We start from the raw sequence: 21,084 nt of genomic DNA on the forward strand, positions 1-21,084 counted from the left end.
TTACAGAAAGTAATATGAAAGTTACTTTACAGTTACAGTTTATTACTTTAAAAAACAAGTGAATGTGATTAACAGACAAAATGGACAAGATTATATCTCCATGATTTAATTGGACAATTGGACCAAAAATCCAAAATAAAACGGGTAATCTTTCAACACCTCTTGAAGACAAGTAGGCTACCAGAATAATTGACCACACTGAGAGGGGGACAAAACTATTATAGGCCTACCATGAAGCAGAAGAAAATAAATAGACAATGTCACCCAACCAAAAACATCCTTATCACCCACCCTCTCATTCATAGAGATAGGTGATCATCTTCAGTTTTAACTTTACAAAACTTATGACCACAACAGATGCTGCCTTTTTTAATTACAAAGTTGCACTGGCAAAACAATTGTATTCCCATACTGTCCTGTTGAAGGCCTTCTTCAGATTTGTCATTGCACCCTGTTCTGTGAGCTTCCACCAAACTTGTGATCACAATAGATTCTGGCCTCGACATTTTGTTTTACTTACAAAACTGCATTTATTTGTAATGGTAATAATCATGAACTATGTTTTATCCCTTCTCTAAACAGCTACCAATGTCCCATGTTAAATGATCTCTTCAGGCTTGTCAGTGCATCCTGTTTTGTGAGCCTGCTCCACCCATATGGGATGTGTACAGGTTTAACCTTGTAATATTCAGCCAGTTCCTCATTGAACTTCATCATCACATATTTCCAGTAGTCTGAAGACTCAACACTGGTATTGCCTGCTATGTCCCAGTCTGGGTAGATCTCTCTGTACTTCTTATAGGGGTGCCATTCACCTCTTGTTGCTGAACTCCTAAATGTACCATCACTAATGACTGCAGTGGTGCATATATCTGTTTGGAGTTTCTTGGTAGAAGGCCAATAACAGCCAGCAAAGGCCTCAGGTCTGTGCATGCTGGCGGCGTGTATCTTGTGGCCCTGCCCTCCTGTTTCACAGGGCATGTCACAGAAGGGACACTGTTGTCCACATCCACACACACTGGAGAAAAGCAGATCATGGGGTTTAGAGGGCAGCTGCTCAATTCTCTCAGTGATGTGGTATGTGACTGTTCTCCAGCCATACTCCCCAGCTAAAGACTCTTCCATGTCCTTGATGAAGTCTTTGAGGTAGAAGATGAACTGGTCTGTATCAACACTGAGGAGAATCGGGAAGTTGTCCAAGGCATCACTTGGGATGACCAGCTGATCCTGAAGGGCAGAGCAGAACTGCTGGATGAAGCCCTTGATGATCTTTCTTCTTGTAGAGTTGGTAATTGCATGGTTTATTTTCTTCACAATATCAGAGAGGAGCTGTTTCTCCAGTCTAGCCAGCTGGCCACCTGTAGACAATCTCTTGATGATCTGTTGCTTTATCCAGTCCTTCACAAATGGCTCGTATGATCTGGTGTATTTCTTGTACTTCTCAAATGAATGTTCCTCAAGCAGCTGTTTTAATACAGCAAACTGGAAATTAATCCTTGTATTGTAGTTCACTTCTGTTTTCATTTCATTTGCTATTGCCTGGCTGAGGTGCTGAGACACATAGATCTCAACTGCTGGCCTCACACATGTCTCTGCAAATTGTTGAGCTTTCTTCAAACATTGATTCACTGAGACTTTTTCATTAAATGATGCTAGAAAATTATCAAGAAATGTGTTTTTACACCTCTTCAGAGTCTCCTGTGGGTCATTGTGGGATCTGAATTCATTATGAGCTTTCTGGAACTCATTTGCGGCATAGCCGATTATGTAAAACTTAAGATTGGCCTGACCCTCATCAGATATTGAGATATGTTTTAGTTTTCCATCAATGTGATTGAGAAGATCATGGATGTATGTGTCACTGTAGTCTGTGTTGTTCAACTTCATGCTGCAAATGTGATCGTTAACAAGAGTGTGGCATTCTTCAATGATGTGATTACAGAGCTCTTGCTTTTCTGTAAGGAGTATACCGGTATCCTTAGTCCAACGATGTGTAAGTAAATCTTTCCAGGTTGAAAACCAATCTTTTTTAACCGAGAACTGCTTCTGCGCAATGGTTTTCAGATCAACCTCGTCAAACATTTTAATGATGTGTCCACCCTTTACACTTAAATTTTCCTTTAATATATATGAAGCATTCTGATAAACATCTGTCTGTTGTAGTTTGACATTTGACACCTTTGACAGGATCTCTTTCCACATGTTGTCAAATTCTCTGTTGAGTGCATCTTCAGACAAATCTGCTCCTCCTTCCCTACATTGCTTTAACATGTCTAATACCTTCCTCTCAATGGTCTCTGTTTGCTTGTCTTTAATTGCACTCACTTGTTCCATTCCCATTTTTATTTCAATAGCCTGCTCTAAACGCTGTCTTAAAGAATAATCAGTTTGCTGTCTTAGAGATGATGCACTGTTCTGAAAATCCTGTCTATATTTCTCCACAAGGTCAACCTTGTTGTTCTTTTGTTTGAAATAGTGTTGAATACTGTCTTGGATTTTCTTCTCTTCTTCATGTAATTTGGTTTGGGCCTCCTCCATCATATTACTTAATACAGTATTTAATTCACTGATGTGGACATTCTTTTCTGTCAGTCCAAAATTAGAAATCTTTCTTGTCTTGGCAATGAGCCAGCTGTTCATCTCTGATTTGAATGTCCACTCCCAGTTGTTGTAGTGAGTGCATAAATCCAAGTAGGCATCAGCCTCCAAACTGTTTCTGAAGTTGAAGATGAAGTTCTCAAATTTCACAGAGCTCCACAAATCCTGAGTGCGTCTAAGGAACTGAGTTGCATTACTGCTCTTCACATAGTCTGATTTTAAGTGATGAATCAAACACTTCTTGAGTTCATACACAGCTTCACTGTAGCCAGTATTCACTGGGGCCATTGGGGGAGTTCCATGCCAAAGTCCAGGGATGTAGTAGCTGTCTTTGTCAGGATCATATTTCATCACATCAGTAAACTTTGTGTTGGCCTCTCTTCTCTCCATCTTAGCTGCTGCCTGAGTCATCTCATTGAGCTGCTCCACCAGCTTATTCCGATCTCTCATGGTTTTGTCATGAGCAGACATGTCTGACACATTCTGATGTACAAACAGACATTTGGGCTTCTTCCCAAAATCTGACATCCTCAGAAAAGCATGAACAGCAATCTGGAGAACATCTTTCATCTCTGTGGTGTTCTCCATGGCAACATTGATGATGGTGATGTCACTGAGCCCTATCACCAGGGTTGCTAATTCGTTGTCGTGTTCATAGCTTGTATCCAATGCTGCCAGTTCAGGTGATTTTAGGCCCTCTGTGTCGATGACCATGATGAAGTCACACTTGAGTTCAGATTTGAGTTCCTCAGAGACCTTAATCAGCAACATGAAGGCTCCTCTGGTGCATCGTCCACTGCTGACAGCAAACTGCACCCCAAACATGGTGTTGAGAAGGGTGGACTTCCCAGTGCTCTGCACCCCCAGTATAGTCAACACCAGGATCCTGCTCTTGTTATTCACCAGTCGATGCAACTGAGTTAGGACTGCTGATATCCACTTCATTGGGATGTTTGAAGCATCTCCATCCACCAGCTCCACTGGAAACCCATCCAGCAGCATCTGGGCACACAGACTAGGAAGGTGCTGGACTTGATGTCTGGCTGGGTCATCTTCTGGACGGGAGCAAGCACACTCATAAATCTGTCCTAGTTCTCGGAAAAAATGTTCAGGACCCAACGAGCAGTTGGAAATCTGCTCATCTAAGTTTTTCATCTTCTCCTTGTCCTGTGGATTTTTACTACAACTGTCTTTGTACTGCTGTCTCAGTGAGGACAAGTCATGTTTGGTGAGGGTGTCTAGCTTAATCTTCAACCACTTCAGGAAGTAAAGACGTTCTGTGTTTTGTACTGAGATTCCAGCAATAAATTTAGCCATAGCATGTGATAGATCATACCGCTGCTGTTTTTCTCTCAGTTCCAATTCTTTTGTATTGAGTGAACTCCTGTAAACTTCTATGCCTGTCTCCTTATTAGCGTTTCTCATTCTGCATGTCTCCTTCTCTAACTGGCTGATTTCCTTCCAGATGGTCCCATGCAAAGGCAGATGCTTCTCCTTAAATGATACAACATTCTTCACCATTCCACTGATTTCTTCCGCACGTCTTTTGCCATTTCTGCATCCACTGAAGTCATGATCTACAAATATGTCACAATCTCTAGCTACATCTTCCAAATTAAACATATTGGTTTTAACACATTTATTTTCAACAATGCCCTTTACATAGAAACGCAACATGTTGACAAATTCATGCTTATTTTGGTTTTTTTTAATTATTTCAGTTATTCTATTATTTTTATGATTATTTCTGTTGTATTTTCGGCACTCCTCCTTGAGTTTCTCCACATTATAATTCTTATTCTGAGAGTTGCTGACCAGAAACAGCTCTGCCTGCAGGTTGGTGAACGGACTGAAGTCAACCTCTAGGTCATCACTGAAGATGAAGACTGCAGCTGAGGTCTGACAAAGGAAGGAAACCTGGGCTTCAAATGACCTGCTGTCTCCTCTCAGGTTGGCCATGGCCACTGGCTGTGTGAATATGTCAATGTTTTTGTTCCCACATGGCAGGTACCAGCTGACTTCAACCAGCCCCTCTGAGATTTTCCTGGGCACATTACCACATGGCATGTTATGGTGGGTGAATGGTTTATTGGGCTGAGAAAGATTACTCATCAAGCTGTTCAGAGTTTGGGATTTAGACAAACTGCTCTCACCTACCCTAACAAAAGACACCATGGGAATTTCCATCTCAACTATTCTGCCCTCTACAAATGTCCCATCACTTGATGAGGACAGACCTCTGTAGTTTTTAACTAGATCCCTCATGGCCCACAACATCAAAGTGCTCTGCTGTGTGTCACAGTTTGGCAGCAGCAGAGGAACAGCAAACTGGCACAAGGACATTTTGACGACCATTTCCTGTTGGAGGAAAGGATCTGCACAGTGGAAAAGGGCTGTGATCAAATCTAGAGGGTTCACATCAGAATATTCAGTATCATGAGTGAAACTAGATCTATACATTGGTTGGTCACATTGTACATTTCTTGCATTTAGATTGGACATCATGAGTTTCCTTAAGAAAGTCCATGGTAGTTGCTGTAGACCTTGTGGTGGTGTATCAGAGAGTGTGTTGCTGTTGATCTCCAGGACTGAGCTGAGAGTGAGCTTCCCTCCCTGCAGATCCCTCAGGCCCAACGCAGACAGCAGATCAGAGAGGGCGAGTCCTGTGGGAGGAAGAGAGATTCTTAAATTATCTTTTTAATGTCCTCTTTAATTACCAACGCCATTTCATGTGGAAAAAACTGAAGACAGTAATATTAACTACAAGTTAGGGGTGGGCGGTATGGCCAAAAATGTATACCTCGGTATAATTTTAGCCACGGTATACATCACGGTAAATATCACGGTATTTTACATTTGTGTAAAATGTAAGCATTCCGTCGCAAAATGTACAACACACCTTTTTTTATTTTTGCATTTTTTAAACATTTTCTTTTTTTTGTAATGTGTGTGAATTCTTGCTATTCAAATCTTTTGAAAACAAACAAAAACTATGTAAAATGCATTTTGCAATGCAATGCAATGCAATGCAATAGGCTACAACACTGTCAATTTCACCAAGTCTAGAAGGGGTTAAACTAGGGAAGGGAGGGGTGTCAAACTGAACATGGATTTTATCCAATAAATCGTTCATTTGACCTTTTTTTCTATTTCTGGAGTTGCTGGGGGTAATTTGGAAATGTGTGCTTGCATCTGTGATTATGCCAATCCTAATGGTTAAGCTGTTATTGTTAAAGTTTCAAAAAAACGAAGGCAGCTAGCAATGCATTGTAGAACTAATGCATTTAAATTCCAGCTATCACTGCAGCAGCGGCTAGCGTGCTAACGTTAGCGAAATCGCTAAATCACATTTTAAACAGTGAACAGTCATCTAAGTTACTAACACCCAGCCAGATATCGTGAATGATATTATCTCACCTGGACACAGTAACATACAGTAAGGCTGGCGCAAATGTAAAGCAACCAGTAGCACATAGATTTAGCACATTTCTGTTGTCAGACACCAGCATTGACATGAATGACTTGGGCTGTTAGCTTGCTAACTTGCTTTTCACACACCACTGTACATTAAATTGTGGAGACCAGAATCGAAATCACATACAGTTTAAAATCATAGTTCACCACACTAACTATACATTTTACACTTATAGCTTAAATGAAATTGTGCTTCTGTTCTACAACCACATATTCTTTTGCTACTACGAGACAGTCGGTGGATGTTCAAAACGTTGTCTATTACTGCCATCTGCAGGACGCAATGCGCTATGGCGGTATGGACAAAATCCATACCTTGGGGGAAAAAAATACCTCGCACGATAGTATACCGTCCATACCGCGCACTCCTAGCTACAAGTTCAATTTCGTAACACAAATTGCGTCCTGTGGGGTGACATGTATGTCAATGTTTGTGAATGGGCAGCTGCAAGGCCAACTACAAGGGTCTTAAAGGGGCATTCCACCGGTGGAGACATGAATATGTTACTGAAAGTGGGTCATATACTGTAATATAAGTAGTATAATAGTATCATAAATTTCTAATTTGCTGCCTTCTTGGTCAAGAAAAGGCAGAAAATGACTTTTTAGTGCTTGTGGATTTGTGACAACAATCTCTATAATGCATTGCAATGCTCAAGTTCCACAGGCCACACCCAGTTATTTGGGACTCTACGGCCCAATTCGAAACAGGGAATGCAGCTGTCCTTCCAGTGAGCTAACTGGACATCGAGTCATGAAGTGTGGATCGAAACGAAACATTTCTTTATTTCCTCTCTCGGCAGTTGACTGCATTTGTGGGTGTAACGAGGATATTTCGAGGATACATCAGATGCTGACTTCGCTGCCTTGGTACCCAACATGCTGTGCGCCACCTCCCTCTCAACCGGAAACCTGAAAAACAAACATGGCTACTACCCAAGCTACTACCTTATCATACTCTTTATTCTGACACTTATGTATGTAGATATTGAAAATCGAATGCATAAATCAACATTGTAGTATCTAAATATGCTGTCGCTAGATCTATTTATAGCCTATTTTACGATTCCGCCATCTGACGATCATTCACCGTTCAAATAGCATGCGTAAGCTAAGCGCTAACGTGATGAACGTAACTCCCGCCATAGAATCGCCGTAACATCAAATGCGCAAGGCGGCGCACTCGTTAGTGCCGTTCGTAACGGCTGCCTCATCAGCTAACTTGACCTATCTGATCAGTGTCCTGTTTATGTAAGAGGAGAGTCATCGAGTCACTGCCTCCCGTTTCGAATTGAGCCTATGCATCATCCCTCACTCAGCTTGCAGGCAGTGTTGCCAGATTGGGCTGTTTCCCGCCCCATTGGGCTGCCTAGGAATCCTAATTAGGATAGCCGAGTGCGGGTAAAAACAGAGACGGTCTTATACGAGACGGATCACTCATGAAACCTTCCATAGGAATGAACGAGAGCATTTGGCTACGCGAACATGGCGTTTGCCGGCGTCACTCCCACCTGTCCGGTAACGAGAGCCAATTGCTTACTGAGCTGCGCTGTCACTTATCCAATCATCTCGACGCCTCGACGCAAGTGCAAACTTAAACCTCTAGTTTCGCTTCCAAACTATTACTCATCGTTATATTCTGCATTTATTGTAGGGTTTTTACAATGACATCTCACCACCCACCGTCATTGAGAAGTTTACTTCCAATCCTTGCTATATATTGTTTCCAATTACCCTCTGTTGACTTGAGTAGAATAAGTGAGGTCAATGTACCTGAAGAGAGTAATGCAGAATCAGCAACATTCTTACACTTTGCCTCCCGGGGGCGGAGTGTGGGTAGAGTGGGGTCCCTTGGTAGTGTGGGGGCCCTAGGTAGTGCGGGGGCCCTAAGCCATTTGGGCTGAGCAATGCATCACTTTAGAATAGGGACCCTTATTCCACATCTGTTTTCACACTGTTCAGGGTTTGTTCACACAATGTACCAGGAGCTTATACACATTGTATTCTGGCCCTTACTGCTTACTCATAAATAGAAATCTAGGTCTACTAGGTCCTTACTAAGGTTATATTGGTAATAAATCCCTAATTGGGCATAAACAAGACATTTGTGAATACATGCTTAACAACTGTCTTATTTTGCTTAGTACATGCCTTACAAGTTACTTACACAGGCATTAATATTGTATGTATTAGTGCTAATAGATGTATCCCTAAAATAAAGTGTTACCACATGTACAATTTTCTATTCCCAAATCGGGGTCAGGGAGAGAAGAAATTAAATCTGAAATATCATTCACATTACCTGTATGTATGAATCCATCCATAGGTGTGCTCTGGCAGCCATCTTGGCTGAGGGTGGCCACACTAAAGTGGTACTTCAGTCCTGGACGAAGACCAGTCACCTCCACTTGACAGTCTGACACGGCCTGACAGCTTGGTGACGTGAAGGTCCACTGTTCTGCACCTTGTCTCCAGGTAACGGTGTACCTGTGTGGACCAGTAGCACCCTCAGGTGGAGACCATCGTAACGCTACTGAGTCTGGAGACACTTTGGTAAACTGGAGTTGGCCCGGAGGAAGAACATCTGGACAACAAATGGAAGAATGGTATAGAATAGTATAGCATATGCTTTCAAAAGTAATTTACTTAGTTATAACAATAAAAATAATATACTCACCTCCTTTTGTGGAGATGCTACTCTTTGCTACCTGTGCAAGAAACAGATCAAAGATTGCATTAACATTCTGCTGACAAAATAATTGAACCACACTTCACACTTACACTTTCCTGGGTAACCAGCGATGTCAAGAAACTCTGCAATAGGAAAAAAAAGCTTTTTAAGGAAAGCAACTTGACAGAGCTGAGGAGTGTACATCGGGAACTCAAAAGCAGAATGAAGGAGGCCAAGGTGGCATATGGGAAGAAGGTGGAAATGAAAACCAAGGACAATGTTAAAGAGGCATGGCAGGGGATAAAAAAATCACCGGGTGTGTAAATTAGAGAGGTATGGCAGAAGGTAAGGTAAGGTAAGGTAACTTTATTTGTACCCGAAGGTATTTGTAACTTTATTTGTACCCGAAGGATTTGGTTGCAGGCAAAAGTAGCAAAAGCTTACACAGACAACAAAGTACTGACACACAAAAAACACTTGCACCAACAGCCCAATACTAATGACAGTGACAAAGGACAATAACAAAACAAAACAAGGACAACAAAAACAAAAAACATGACAGACAGCAGACAAGTGCTCCAAACCAGGATATGGAGAAGAAAATAAACAATAAATATATAAATATGTATATAAAAACAAGGGGAAAGCCTTAGAATGTTGGACTCGTGCTATTCAGTGTTTTAATAGCAGAAGGGATAAAACTGCATCTATACCTCTTAGTTTTGCAGGCCGGCATTAGGAACCTACGACCTGAGGGGAGAGGCTGAAGGCAGAAGGCGATCTGTCAATGTCAAGGAGGTCTACATAAGGTCAATGTGCAATGATTTAAACCATTTTTACAACCGGTTTGGAAACTCTGACACAGAGGGCAGCATTTCCCTAGCGCACACTTGACAACCACTCTTCATCAGGCTCCCATCTCCCCCTCTCACAACCCCTCACTCCCGTTACTACTTCACCCAGCCTCACTAACAGGGACACTTCATCCCCACACCCTCCTACTCTGCCTTTGGTCACCACTCCCACCATCATCAACAATGCAGCAGTACCTCCACCAATGGACACAGCAGGCTCACAAATCCCCACTACCTCTTTCCCCCTTCCGTGCTCCTCACTTCTGTGACTTGGAACAACTTGCCCACCACCCACCCCTCCCTCATTCCACCCTAACCTCAACCAGGCACACCCACAGCTGCCAATCACCACTGATCAAGTTAGAGGGGCACTGAAAAGACTTAAGTCCAAGGCGGCTGATGGCCTCTGTGCAAGACTGATAAAGACATGAGGAATTAGCTGAGCCTCTTCATCACCTTTTTAACAGGAGTCTACAAGAAGGCAAGGTCCCTATCTTGTGGAAAACGTCATGCCCCACCTCAAAAAACATAATGATTACAGACCGGTTGCCCCCACCTCACACCTAATGAAAACTTTTGAACGAGTGCTGCTGCGCAACTTTCTCAAACCCCAGGTACGCCACGCACTGGATCCTCTGCAGTTCGCCTACCAAGAGAACGTGGGAGTGGAGGATGCTATCCTGTATCTTCTTCACAGGGTACACGCTCACTTGGATAAGGGTGGCTGTGCTGTGAGAATCATGTTTTTTGACTTCTCCAGCGCATTTAACACCATACAACCACTGCTGCTGAGAGATAAATTGGTGCGGATTGGAGTGCAGCCTGGCCTGGTAACCTGGATCACTGATTACCTCACAGAGCGGCCCCAGTTTGTAAGGATGGGTGACATTACATCTGAGACAGTGATTAGCAGCACAGGAGCGCCACAAGGAACGGTGCTCTCCCCGGTCTTGTTCACCCTGTATACAACTGACTTCAGCTACAATTCTGGGACATGCCACATGCAGAAGTTCTCAGACGACACTGCAATTGTGGGGTGTATAAGAGACGGCCAGGAAGAGGAGTATAGGGGACTGGTGGATGACTTTGTAGGATGGTGCCAATCAGCTGCACCTGAACACCACCAAAACCAAGGAAATGGTGATTGATTTCAGGCGCTCCACCCCGCCCTTGGTGCCTGTTTCTATTGGGGGAGAGAATGTGGAGACTGTCTGTACTTACAAGTACTTAGGAGTGCACCTCGACAATAAACTGGACTGGTCCACAAATTCAGATGCACTTTACAGGAAAGGCCAAAGCAGGCTCTATTTCCTCAGAAGGCTGAGGTCCTTTAATGTCTCCAGCCAACTTCTGCTTATGTTCTACCAGTCTGTCATGGCCAGTGTGCTCTTCTATGCTGTGACTTGCTGGGGTGGAAGCATTAGGAAGAGAGATGTGGGACGCCTTGACAGACTGGTGAGGAAGGCAGGGTCAGTGGTGGGCATGGAGCTGGAGACTCTCACCTCAACAGCTGAGAGCAGAGCCCTGAACAGACTGGACTGTATTATGGATAATCAGCTACACCCCCTTCACACCAGGCTTGTACGAAATTCCGAATGGAAAGAATTTCAATTCAAATAATGCCATAATACAAACACTAGGTGGTGATGTTGTATGTTCTTTCAATGGGTGGTGTAGATTAAATTCAAAGAAATTCAAGGTAATGGCACCACCTAGTGTTCGTATTATGGCATTATTTTGAATTGAAATTCATTCAATTCGGAATTTCGTACAAGCCTGCTTCACACCACCTTCAGTAACCAGCTGAGTCTGTTCAGCCACCGACTCCATGCCCTCACCTGCAGGACAGAGACGCTAAAGCTAGATTTATGCTTCGGACGCAGAGCCTCTGCGTCCGTCCGTCTTCTGTCTGTGCGAGTCCACGCCCCCCTCGCAAAGGCTCTGCGCCCGTCGTCGAGCGCCTCGAAAAAATTCTAACTATCCGTCGGACGGACGCGGAGGACGCAGACAAAAAGGCGCTATGATTGGTCGTCTCGCTACTTCCTTGTTCTGTTCTTGTGGCAGCGCAATGCCAGTAGTTTGCGAGAGCATAACTGTATTCTGTTAAAAACTATATTAATGCCTTGTGTGTAAATGCAACAAGCTAAGTACCAAACAATGCATCAGTTGAACACTCGTGGCACAATGGCTGCGGTTTTACTAGCATAGCTTCCTCCACCGAATGTAAACACACATTGGCAGAATCAACTGTCTTTTACATGCTTGCATTTTCTGCTCGTGAAAACAGACTGGGTATGTCAAATAATGATACCAGTGCATTGCCTTTGCAATTTGTGTGAAAATACCTAGCTAACCGGGCTAGAAAGCAACATTGCTTAATAATGACCGCAGTGCTTACAATGTAGTGAAAGTAATCGCGCAATTTCAAATGTGGCTCGCGACGAGACCTCAGAACTCGCAGATGCATGAATACAATGTTGGTTCGTGGCCACTCCCACGCGACTTTTGACGAGCGCAGTTGCTGAAGTCTAATCTGACCTTTAGGAGGTCCTTTGTCCCATAGTCCATTCAACTGTTTAACAGTATACGGAACAACCGTATCTCATTCATTTCATGAAGTATTCACGAAAAAAAAGAACTTTAAAATTCGTGGTGCATTCACGTTATTGCCCGTTTTTCGTGGTTGGGCAACGAAGCGCTGCCTATTCATTTGAATTGCCTGACTGCTTCCTACCGACCCACTAGTTTGATGCCCTTTCAGTACCGTCACATGGTAATCAAACATTTCAAATAAGCAATTTAGGTTTAGGGTTAAGTAGGGTTAAGGTTAGGGTTAGAGTTAGGTTTAGGGGACAGGGTTAGGGTTAGGGTTAGGGTTAAGGTTAGGGGGGGGGGGGGGGGGGTTCTGTGTCGGTGTGTTTATTTATGTAGCTACCTGACACCTGATTTTCCCCCTCGGGATCAATAAAGTTTCTCTACTCTACTCTAGAACTACTTTACTTACCTGCTCAATGGCATCGTGTCCTTTATGTTGGTGGAGTAAACAGCGTGAGCAGATTGCTGTTTGGTCGTTGCTGCAGAAGAACTCCAGCTGCCTTTGATGCTCAGTACAGAGAAGTTGAACATCTTGATGTTGTATGTCCTGCAGCTGGTGTTTCTCCAACTGTGGATCAGTGTAGTGAGGAGTGATGCAGGTCCTGCAGTAGGAATCTCCACAGGTCACACAGAACTTCATAGCTGGATAAGGGCATCCTGAGACATCGCAGGGGACTGGATTTGTTGTGGAACTGCAAGGAAAGACATACGCTTTTATACAGTATACAGACTCAACATTTCTGTTTGCAAATTTTCACTTTCATAATTCAACTCCACATTTCTTTCTTCTGAATGTGTGCATTTTCTTGTACCTTTGTGCCCTCCACAGAATAATACCCTGCCCACAACCACTGCAATCTCTAGAAAATAAGCGTTTACCTGGCACCTCCCTGTTCCCTACTGAAATTAAGCGGTGTGTCCATTGATACATCACTCCTCACAGAGAGCACACTGGGCACAGGACTAGAGGTCCTCCTGTGCAGAAAGAGGAGAATCACTGAACGAAGACACCAAATATTCATTTAGGTTTGAAAAGATTAGAAAATAATAATTCTGGTTTGGAATGAATGTGCAGGTGAGTTTTACCTGCCATCTCCCTCTTACCTTCTGAAATGCAGTGGTAGGTCCATTGACACATCACTCTTCATAGAAAACATACTGAACACAGGACTAGGGGGCCTTCTGTTAGACAAAGAGCAGAATTACAGAAATATTAATATGTCTTCTGGACTATACATTTCCATCTATACCATTAATTGCAAACCTCAATGAATGAATAAAATACCCTATAAACTATACAAATACGGTACACTAATGTATAGTACACAGTAATGTATTCAGGTGATGTATGAGATAAGCTGACCAGCCTACCTCTCCATCATGTCTGTAGCTCCCGTGTGTAGATGGGCCTCTTCTCCAGGTTGCTCGACCCCTTTCCCAGTTATCTGCACCCATATTGCAGGTTGAGGCTCCGCTGCTGCTGCTGCTTTGATGTCTGGAGCACCTGTGTGTCGCTGGACCTCTTCTTCCGGTCCCTCGAACCCTTTCCCAGGTAGCTGGACCTCTTTCCCAGGTAGCTGGATCCCTTTCCCAGCTTGTGGTTCTGCTGCTGCTGTGTCCTGCTCCATGGGGTCTTCTAGAGGTGGGGCCCTCTTCTTCTTCTTCTTCTTCTTCTTCTTCTTCTCTGGATGCTGCGACTCCCCTGCTGCTGCTGCTGCTGCTGCTGCTGATTGTGTTCAGGACAGCTCATCAGAGCCCCCTGGTGGCTCCTCAGGTTAATTCATCTTCAGGACGCCCCCTCACCACACTCTTCAATGGATGGAAATTAAACATACAGTGGAACATATTAATGATGTTCATGTGTCATTATTTACTCAGATTCTACAATTTGTGACTGAATTGAAGAATGTGCAAGTTGTGGCCTGTTTTCTTGTGGAAAGTCACATTTTATGGTTTTTTTTTAGTGCAATTGTAGCTAACTGTGTACCATATTTTTTAAAAATCGAGTTAAAATCTGATTTTGATGACCATAACACTTAACTTTGAAGTGAATTATTTTCAGAATTACACCGCGAAATGTATTCTTCCTTTTTGTATGCATACATCTGTGCTCTGTGCACCTTGTAAACTTGTAACAGTGATAGCACAGTCAACATGGAAAGAGATAAGAGACATGCAAAACCATGCCTATGAGAAACCCCATTGTAATAAGATTTTCTTTAATTATCTTCGAAATGACACAACATATCATTCTTGTTAAGCAAGCCGTTCCATGACCATGTTTAGCACCCGAGACAATTGTTGTTTTCCTCGCACGACAACAGCGGCGTCGACACGGTCCGAAATCTTTAAAACTCCAAAAAAATGAATTGAAGTGAATGGGACCGTAAAGTCCAGAATAGCTGCACACCGGAGCGGTTGAAAAGACGGCAGTCGTGTGAAGCCAGGTAGGCTATGAAGGTAACCTAACACAGGAGTAAGCCTAGTAACACCACCAAATCCATCATTTAGGGGGGTAGCCTACAAGTTTTGTTACACCGTGTCACAAGACTTAGCCTAAAAAATCTTTCATGATAGGCCTACATTTCCAAGTTATTTGCAAAAGCAATTTCTCGGAGCTAGAAGGACTCATTCCTGAGTTAAGAAATTAAGCTTCTTCTTCATCAGCTTCTTCTTCTGTCTATTGCCTTTGCAGTTATTGATAACGCTGTATGGGTTAGCTTATTAATGGTAGGTAAAACTCCAGTTCCTCTCTTAATGGCTGCAGTGCCCATTGCTAATCTCTGAGCACCATGCCACTACAAAAAATCTAAATAGGCCTAATGGATGACAGTGGAGGGGTAAATTGTGAGGTGTCTTATAAACACATTAAGCCTAAAATGTAGCCTAATAGCACTTCATTATCAATTCAGTTGAAAACCACAAATGTGTTTTTTATATTTAGTTTCCAATGTTATATAGCCTCATACTGTTCATCTTTGCGGAGAATGGCTGAGATTGGCCTACATGATTGTCAATCTATTTTTTAAAACCTAATGCAGAAATTGGAATAGGCCTATGAAATTGAGCTGCATTGTTATGCTGTTAAGCTACTCCAATATAGGTGTTAGGCCTACTATCTAGGATTGTAACAAAGGCACACTCTGCATCATATGATCACACAAATTATGTGATAGGCCTATAGGCCTAACTGAAGAGATTTTAATTGTCATTTATGGTAGACAAATGAATGTGCTAAAGCCTCTGCAGATGATCCAGAATGCGGCGGCACGGTTGATTGAAAATCAAATCAAATCAAATCAACCAAAAGGACCCATGTTACTCCTCTATTTATTGAGTTGCACTGGTTACCGATCGCCGCCCGGATCAAGCACAAGGCATTGACCCTTGCCTACAAAACCATCACAGGAACGGCCCCAGCTTATCTGAAGGACCTACTAACGCTAACTCGTTATTTACTCTTTATTAAAAAAATAAAGATAAACTAACCCCTCTTTGCAATTGCACTTGTTGTTCTGTATATCTCCTGTGCACTTTGTATTTGCTTGTGATGTTGGCTTGATTATGTCCTCTTTTGAAAGTCGCTTTGGTTATAAAGCGTCTGCCAAATGCAATGTAATGTAATGTAATGTGCATGGCAAAAAGTTCTAGTGGCTTTTAAACAAATGACCATTTTGGATGCGTTGATACTTTATAGGCCTACTATCATGCCAGGCCTCATACCCATACTTTCATACCTGTAGATACACAGATACACCGATGCCTCCTTTTTACAAACCCAAATCTGGTCACCCTAAGCTTGCGCAGCCGGACACTGTTCTCGCTGCCTCCACTGTACACTGTTCACTCCAGTCACACACAGATGCCCAACAAACACAAGCGAATATACACACATCACATTGCACATGGTAACTAAACCACATGGCAGCCCACCATGAATTCAGGAAAGGTGTGCATGGTGTTAGCTTGGTGACAGGATAGCACACGTGCTTTGCTTTGAAGTGACGGATAGTTAGACATCGATAACAACATTGACAACAACATTGCCACCAAATAGTAAACTTAGTGCTTCGGCGAGCACATCAGGGTCACGGTCTGAAACCCCCTCCATAAATCAGTAATGGTTTGGTCTTAGGCCATATGAAAAACATCACGTGATGTCATATCCTCTTTGGTAGGATATGGGAAGACTTTTTAGTAAGTTTTGAGCTCCATTCTTCCATAATTGAATCCATTCTTTTTCATATTCTCATAGCGGGGAAATTGCCCATCAACTGCGTTGTCAACATATTCATAAGAATCTGAATTAGAAATCACATGTAGAAAAACACAGGTAAAGCATACAAATACATGAATTGATTAAGGTGCTTTGGTGGAACTTCTGAAGTCCTCAGTTAGCACAACACCATGAAAATGACTGAAATGTCAAGCCGTGTTACCGTCAATGGTGTTATGCATCAGCTATGACAGTTGAGGAGGAGTATGTTTTTGACAATTCATCTCCATATTGACAGACAAACAAACAAAATAATTTGTGTTCTAGGGAGATGGGTTTGTCTGCTGTGTTGTTTCTCCTAAAAAAGTGCCGACTTGTTCCCCTGCACTGTAGACCGTAACACAGTTTTTGTGCTATTGATCCCTAGCACCGACGCGCCCCAGGGATGTGTGCTCAGCCCCCTACTCTATTCCCTTTTCACACATGACTGCAGAGCCATTCACAATTCCAATACCATCATTAAGTTTGCTGACGACACTACGGTAATTGGCTGCATCACAAATGGAGATGAGTCAGCCTACAGGGCTGAGGTGGCGGCATTGTCAACCTGGTGTGTGGATAACAATCTACTCCTGAATGTCAGCAAAACAAAGGAGTTGATCGTGGATTTCCGGAGGACACAACACCAGCCACACCAGCCAATTTACATCGCTGATACTGCAGTGGAGAGGGTTAAGAGCTATAAATTCCTAGGAGTCAACATCAAGGAGGATCTCAGCTGGTCTCATCACATCAATTGCATAACTAAGACGGCTAGACAGCGACTGTTTTTTCTGAGACGGCTGCACAGATATGGAATGGAGAGTAGGATACTGGTCAACTTCTATCGCTGTACAATAGAAAGCATTGTAACTAATTTCACAGCCTGGTATGGTAACACCACTGCCCAAGACAGGAGAGACCTCCAGCGAGTCATCAAATCTGCTCAACGGACAATCAAAGCAGATCTACCCAACATCCAGGATCTCTACAATCAGCGGTGTCTGAGGAGGGCCAAACGAATTATAGCTGATCCGCACCACCCCAGCTACACACACTTCACCCTTCTACCATCTGCCCGGAGATACAGGTGCTTACGTGCTCACACCAGCCGACTCAGGGACAGCTTCTTCCCTCAGTGTATCAGACTGTTGAATTCAAAAACACAGACATAGGAAGGAATTCACTCATCACATCTCCCCTTTCTCCAACCTGCCAATTTTTTATTTATTTTTTGCAGCTTTCAACTTTTTCAACTTTTTAAATATATATTTTTTTCCTACTTTTTTGCCTTTTTAACATTCTTTTTTACCTTTTTTGGGACTACCAGAGCAGGGAAGCTTTTCATTGTATATATATGTTTCATATATATACACATGACAATAAAATATCTTGTATCTTGTATCTTGTAGGGATTATCTCTGGAGAGGGGAGTCTTGTGTAAGGAGGGTGATTCAATTCAAAACAGATGTTACAGGGATTTGTAATGAAAAATGTGTCATAAAATCCTACTCATGCAGCTCAATAATCACATTTTCTCTATCAGTTGCACAGATTAATGACAGCATTATTGTTAAGGGGCATAAGCAGATGGCAATGCTATTGTAGCCCTCTCAGAAGAGGACCTACAGTATGCATTGCATGGCTTTGTGAAAGCATACAAAAAGCTTAGTCTAGCCATCAACATCAAAAAGGCCCAAATCCTCTACCAGCCATCATCCAACAGCCCCAACCAACCAAACATCTCTATTGATAACACCAGGTTGGAAAATGTGGATCACTTCCCTTACCTTGGCAGCCTCCTGTCATATAAAGCCACAATTGATGAAGAAGTACACCACCGCCTTAGTAGTACCACCAGGGCATACTCAAGGCTAAAGGAAAGAGTCTTTGAGAACCGTGACCTTCAGTCAAGGACTAAAATCCTAGTTTATAAAGCAGTGTTACTCCCCGCTCTCCTGTATGGGTCAGAGACCTGGACCACATACAGCAGGCACCTGAGGGCACTTGAGGCCTTTCATCAGAGATACCTTAGGAGAATCCTCAGGATAACCTGGCAGGACAGACGAACAAACACCAGTGTCCTGGAGGAAGCTGGCATCCCTACCATCACTGCCAGCATCGCACAACACCAGCTCAGATGGACTGGCCATGTCATCCGGATGTCTCGCCTCCTATATTCACTTACCTGACACTTGCCATCTAAAAATTTAGCTCATATGAGGCCACTGCAGAGGAAATAACTGAAAGATATTGAAAGATACTACTGCACATTTGAAGTTTAAAAGATATGACTGCTGTTACGATATGAGGTCAGGGAGAGATCAGTGCAGTTAGGTTATACACAACATGACCATATGACACATCCCACTCTGCCCGGGGAGGAAACTGCATTGTCATTGATTGAGACCGCCCATATATATCCAGGTGGACCTGGAACTTGCGGCTGCAGGTGAAGAGTCTGCCCGCAGGCGACGTGACGAGGGTGATAACAGATCGAGCCATAATACTACACATTTGAAGATTAAAAGATACTGCTGCACATGTGAAACATGTTACTGCACATCTCTGAACTGAAACAGTTGTTCGGAATGTTGTGTGTTTACACCTGATTTACGACGGCTATCAGCCAATCATAACCAAGAACCAGATGGCACAGTCAGATAGTTTTGTAAAGAAGAGCGGTCCAATACAAAGAGTGTGTATTTGAGTAAGATACTTCAGACTCATACTTTTCCAGGACCAAGGAGGATTTAGGAAACGTTCGGTTAGGAGACCTTTGGAGACTTACGATTGTGAATAAATGGAGTTAGCGCTCCGATTCAGATGCAGTTATGCAAGCCACCACAGAAAGAGAAGAAGGATGCGACAACTCCCCCTTAAGAGACCAAACTTGAGCACACTCCTTTTCATTGAGTGGGCGGAATCTCACTTATCGTACAGTTCTAGATGACTATCATGCAGGTTTGAGCAGCAACAGCAGGAAACATTTGCTTGAGGTTACTGACGTCAAAGGAGGGGCAACCAGTTGGTTGGCATAGTTTTCACCTTGGGAAGTGAATGTGCTTACATCTTGTGCCATTTTTTTTTTTTTTTTTAAAGAAAGACAAAAGAAGAAACATAATAGGTCTATATTCTTTTCGGTAGTATTACAGGCAGAAATGATCTGTGTAGGCCTAGTGTTGAGGATTAGAAAAGGAACAAAAAATATTTATGCCATGTTAGAAAAGATGAATTCCAATTTAATCCAAAGGATTCACATACATTTTTCTAGCCACCATGCTGTAGGCCTATTTTTAGGCCTAGTTTTATCCCACAAACAACCTGAAAATATAAGTTTAAATTGTAGGTCTACAATGCCATAAACAGTATTAGGCCACTTTAAAAAGAACTGTTGTTTGCAATCTAACTTGTAGCCAGGCCCGCCGACAGGGGGGACAAAGCGGTATGTTGCCCCGGGCCCAGGCAGATAAGGGGCCCAAAATCAGGTCCCCATTGCTATATGTATTGGGTTGGGGGCCCTTTCAGATGACATTGTCCTGGGCCCACAGAAAGCTGTCAGCGGCCCTGCTTGTAGCCAGCGATTGCCAGAGTGGTCCGGTAGACATTGTGCAATAGCTTTCCTGCCTAAAACTGACACTAGCAAACAAGAAAGACACACCAACCACTGAACAAATGTAGTCTGTTATTACACACTCACTCCAAGACAAAAATAGCACACTGTACGTAGGTTTACCATGTGTGCATCTTTAAAATGTGTGTTTATCAATATCGGAACATGGCAGAAGTTTCCTCACCTATTCCCATATTTGTTGCCATTTAGTAGCTCAACATTAGTGCAACTCCTCATGAAACATTGGCGACTGGAGTCCCAGAGACTAGACTACAAACCCATCATGTTGGACTAAACAAGTCTGCAGCTTAATCACAAAGAAAAGAAATGCAAACACTTACATGGACATTTCCCCAATAGCAGGTCTGCACTGTATCCTTTGAGTCACAAAATGGAGTTTGGTCTAAGGTTACTTTCACTTACATTGAGGTGACGAGTTCAGATTTCAAAAACACACGTACATGTTTAACAGGTCTGTCATGTCTCAATTTCCACACAACCACACCCACGCCCACGCCCACGCCCTGTAGTGCCTGCTTGTGATGCAGCTCCTGGAATTAGTGGGTAAAGTCTTTCCACAAAGTGGTTTGTTTTACACCTTGCTTTGGTATTCAGTAAAGCCTTTTATTTTACAATTTGGTGGGCAATTCCATATTTGCGTACATGACATTTGGACTCAAAATGTCATCACATCATCAAGCTAGTTTTTATTCTTTCCAAGTATTTAAATAAGTGTTGTATATTTTAAAGACCTCCCATATTGGAGAAGAGATGAGGAAAAAAGAATTCTCATAGTAGGCCTGGCTCACATGTAGCCTAGAGCACAAGAAAATACTAAAAAAGACAACAACAGGTTGTCAGGAATGTGATTCTTGCCACTTCCTCCTACTGTGGTGTATTAGACGGCGCCAGGAGTGTGTGTGAGAGAGGGTGTGTGAGAGAGAGAGTGGTAGAGTGTGTTGCAGATAATAGACTCAAGTCAAGTTGCAATGCACTCTTGTCCGGGGTTCAGCGGTGTGTGTGT

At 42.9% G+C, this 21,084-nt stretch overlaps 1 protein-coding gene across 1 annotated transcript; it reads right to left on the minus strand.

The window, feature by feature from the left end:
• Positions 1 to 432: 432 nt before the first annotated feature.
• LOC134443247 (interferon-induced very large GTPase 1-like) lies at positions 433 to 18,952 on the minus strand. Its single transcript, XM_063193125.1, has 7 exons — positions 18,802 to 18,952; positions 13,564 to 13,918; positions 13,297 to 13,374; positions 12,602 to 12,794; positions 8,750 to 8,780; positions 8,375 to 8,656; positions 433 to 5,261 (listed from the first exon to the last, which is right to left on the minus strand). Exons 1-7 carry the CDS (start codon positions 18,950 to 18,952, stop codon positions 583 to 585), a joined length of 5,769 nt encoding a protein of 1,922 aa, XP_063049195.1. The 3' UTR covers positions 433 to 582.
• Positions 18,953 to 21,084: the final 2,132 nt, after the last annotated feature.

This window comes from Engraulis encrasicolus, unplaced genomic scaffold, assembly GCF_034702125.1.
Source record: "Engraulis encrasicolus isolate BLACKSEA-1 unplaced genomic scaffold, IST_EnEncr_1.0 scaffold_29_np1212, whole genome shotgun sequence".
Classification (NCBI taxonomy): domain Eukaryota; kingdom Metazoa; phylum Chordata; class Actinopteri; order Clupeiformes; family Engraulidae; genus Engraulis; species Engraulis encrasicolus.

Excerpts from the sequence above, each read along its gene's own strand:
- LOC134443247 (XM_063193125.1), bottom strand. The coding sequence starts at position 18,952 with ATGGCTCGATCTGTTATCACCCTCGTCACGTCGCCTGCGGGCAGACTC. Across the intron at positions 13,919-18,801 it reads AGAGTGGGATGTGTCATATG|CAGCAGCAGCAGCAGCAGCA; the intron begins GTCATGTTGTGT and ends GAACACAATCAG. Across the intron at positions 13,375-13,563 it reads GCTACAGACATGATGGAGAG|AAGGCCCCCTAGTCCTGTGT; the intron begins GTAGGCTGGTCA and ends TTTGTCTAACAG.